Raw genomic sequence first — 2,719 nt, forward strand, 5'->3', positions numbered from 1 at the left:
TGTAAGTTACCTTATTTGTCAGAGTGTTTGGAGTATTTCAATAAGATTGTGGTCCAAAGAATATTAGAGCGTACTGTGTCTTATTTCTAAAAGTTTCCAAATAATAGAATTTTGCACAAATATTAGTTTTTTTTTCTTTCTAGTATTTGAGAATTTGATTTTTTTTATTAAAAATATTTATCAATTAATGACAAGTATATGACCAAACAGTATTTGTCAAGTTTTTTCTCAAACATTTTTGGGCGTCTGGCAATATCTATGGCCAAATAGATTCTAAGAAAAGAGAAAAATTCAAGTTTTGCACTGTCCCTGTTTGATGGATTGTCATTAATTTTTCACATACTGCTTATTTAATGAAATTTGTTGTCAAAAGTATTCATAACTATTGCTTAAANATATTTCCAAATTTCAAGCTCCTTCAAAGACACTTCAAATAGTCGGATGTTACAAGTCATTTCAAAACAGAGCTCTTCTCAACTAGAATTCAAGAATCAAGAATTAATATAATTTCAGTTTTGGGCATTTCTCCTCTGTTATAATTTTCACCCATTTTTTCGTTTTCTTGGATTCTCGTTGATCACCAACTCCATCTTTGGTGTGTAGTCTGTCTTTTCTTTTCATATATTTTTCCAGCTTTTATATTTCTCTTACACTTTGTTCTTTATTCTGTAATAGGTCAAACATGTCTATTAGGATTTGGTTCTTGACTCAACAATTTGTGATGAGACAGAATTTACCTGAATACAATCATATCCCTTTTGTTCATTACCTCCACTGTCGTCGTTGCAGAACTCGAGTTGCAACCATCCAGGATTACTTTCCGGCTCTACAGATTCTTGGTAGTGTGCCTGCAGGGTTCTTTATTACAGTGTAAGTTTCATGCAATTTTAACTTCTGGTGATTTTATTTATCGTCTAATAAGGGCATATATGCAGGTTTAGTGTTGAAGTAGCAGAGGACGAGCGATATCATCGAGGAATAGATGACATGACCCTAGCCGAGACTTACTGTGTCCAATGTAGAAACCTGCTCGGGTGGAAAATTGTAAGATACTAGTAATATTAAAGATCATTTGAGTTTCATGATAACAAGACGATTTTGTTGCTCTTTTTCTTTCCCTCTTAAATTACTGAATTTATGATTTCTCCAGATTGCAATCTCCCAACCGTCTAGGAGTCATATAGTAGGAGGATTCATCATGAGATTGTAAGTTTCTAATTGCGAATTTGCAGATTGAAACCGTCTGTTCATGTACATATATGGAATGACTTGTAAGGTGTTAATTCAAACTGAGTATTTTGTGGCAGGAATGAGATTATTTGCTGGAACAATGTACTGTTGTTGGATTTACTCTTTGGAGGCAATAATGAACAGGCTCCTAATGATCAAGATGGAGGTGCAGATGAAGAACAGGATAATGATCAAAATGGAGGCGCTAATGAACTGGTTCCTAATGAATAAGATTTAGGCTCTAATAAGCAAAATGTTGATCAAGATGGAGACGCTAATGAACAAAATTTAGGCACTAATGGGGAAAATGTTAATCAGGATGAAAATGGAGGCATTAATGGACAAGTTCCTAATCAAGATGTAGATATTGTTGAGGGAATGGGCAATATTGATCTAAATGCAAACATTTGAATCAACTATTGATGAAAAATGCATAGCCTACTTCCTTTTTTTTTTTTTTTTTTGGTTTATGGATTACAGTACATATTGATTTTGGAGAAAAGCAATTGACATTTGACATGTTTGAGCTCGAGTGCTTCCCTTCTTTATAGAGTATATGTTTATCTTTTAATTTCTTGACTACAATCTTTTAATCGTCTTTGTTTCAACTAGTGTAGTTGCTTGACAGTGAAATCTAATTAAAATGCGAATGACTATTTGTTTCAATGGAGGGATATGGGTGGTAAGTTTGGTAAAGGCCTCTCTCTACACACTATAAAATATATATATATATAGGAACGTGCGTTGCACGTCTGTCCCCTATTACTATATAAAATTTGTAGCCAGTATAAAATCCTCAGTTGTAAATTTAAAATTATATATTCATCCACATGTACATAATTTTTCTCAGACTGTATACATACTTGTTAAAGGAGTAGATATTATGTCCCGATATCTTGAATTTGTAAACAAAGGATTCATTACTATAATCGAAATGCTAGATTCTCTAGTTACACAAGAAACAAAAAATTTAAGACTGTCAAGAAAAATGATAATAGAAAAAGGAAAAATTTAAGTCAACATCTAATTTCATTGTATGTGTATAAATAAGAGAAAGTGTATTTAATTCAAGAAAGCACAGTTTTTTTCTTTGATTTGGAGAGGAAAACAGAAGATCCACCAATAAACACCATTCAACCACTATATATTTTCTTGGACAATTTCAATAGAAGCAAAGGAAATGTGCCAGTTTCCATCTCCTTGCTCCTGCTCTTCCAAACATAGGAATTTCATTCTTATAAATATTTGTCATCTACTCCACCCAGATTTTTCATTGTTGAGTTTATGTGATTACCATTAGTCGACTCTCCAAGCTAAAGCCATTTCATTGACAAAAGGAGGCAGTCTGAGTGAAGCAACAAATATCAAAACCAAAATTTCCAACACATTACAAAACATGGCAGATTGGGAACATTCTAGCGTCTAAAAGTGACATCCATATGCAGTAAGACATTAAGAAATTATTTCACCAAGAGCACCATTTTCTAGA

The 2,719-nt window shown here is 32.8% G+C and overlaps 1 protein-coding gene across 1 annotated transcript; it reads left to right on the forward strand.

The window, feature by feature from the left end:
- Positions 1-682: 682 nt before the first annotated feature.
- LOC125872383 (uncharacterized) lies at positions 683-1,641 on the forward strand. The gene is made up of 5 exons (XM_049553097.1): positions 683-870; positions 936-1,044; positions 1,151-1,206; positions 1,308-1,446; positions 1,549-1,641. The coding sequence occupies exons 1-5, from the start codon at positions 683-685 to the stop codon at positions 1,639-1,641; spliced, it is 585 nt and encodes a 194-aa protein (XP_049409054.1).
- The last annotated feature ends 1,078 nt before the right edge of the window (positions 1,642-2,719 follow it).

Source organism: Solanum stenotomum, chromosome 8 (genome assembly GCF_019186545.1).
Source record: "Solanum stenotomum isolate F172 chromosome 8, ASM1918654v1, whole genome shotgun sequence".
NCBI classification, from domain to species: Eukaryota; Viridiplantae; Streptophyta; class Magnoliopsida; order Solanales; family Solanaceae; genus Solanum; species Solanum stenotomum.

Bases quoted from the DNA above. Each gene is read 5' to 3' on its own strand.
- LOC125872383 (XM_049553097.1), top strand. From the start codon at position 683: ATGTCTATTAGGATTTGGTTCTTGACTCAACAATTTGTGATGAGACAG. The intron at 1,207-1,307 runs GTAAGTTTCTAA...ATTTTGTGGCAG, and splicing joins GGAGGATTCATCATGAGATT to GAATGAGATTATTTGCTGGA. The intron at 1,447-1,548 runs GTTCCTAATGAA...AATGTTAATCAG, and splicing joins ATGGAGGCGCTAATGAACTG to GATGAAAATGGAGGCATTAA.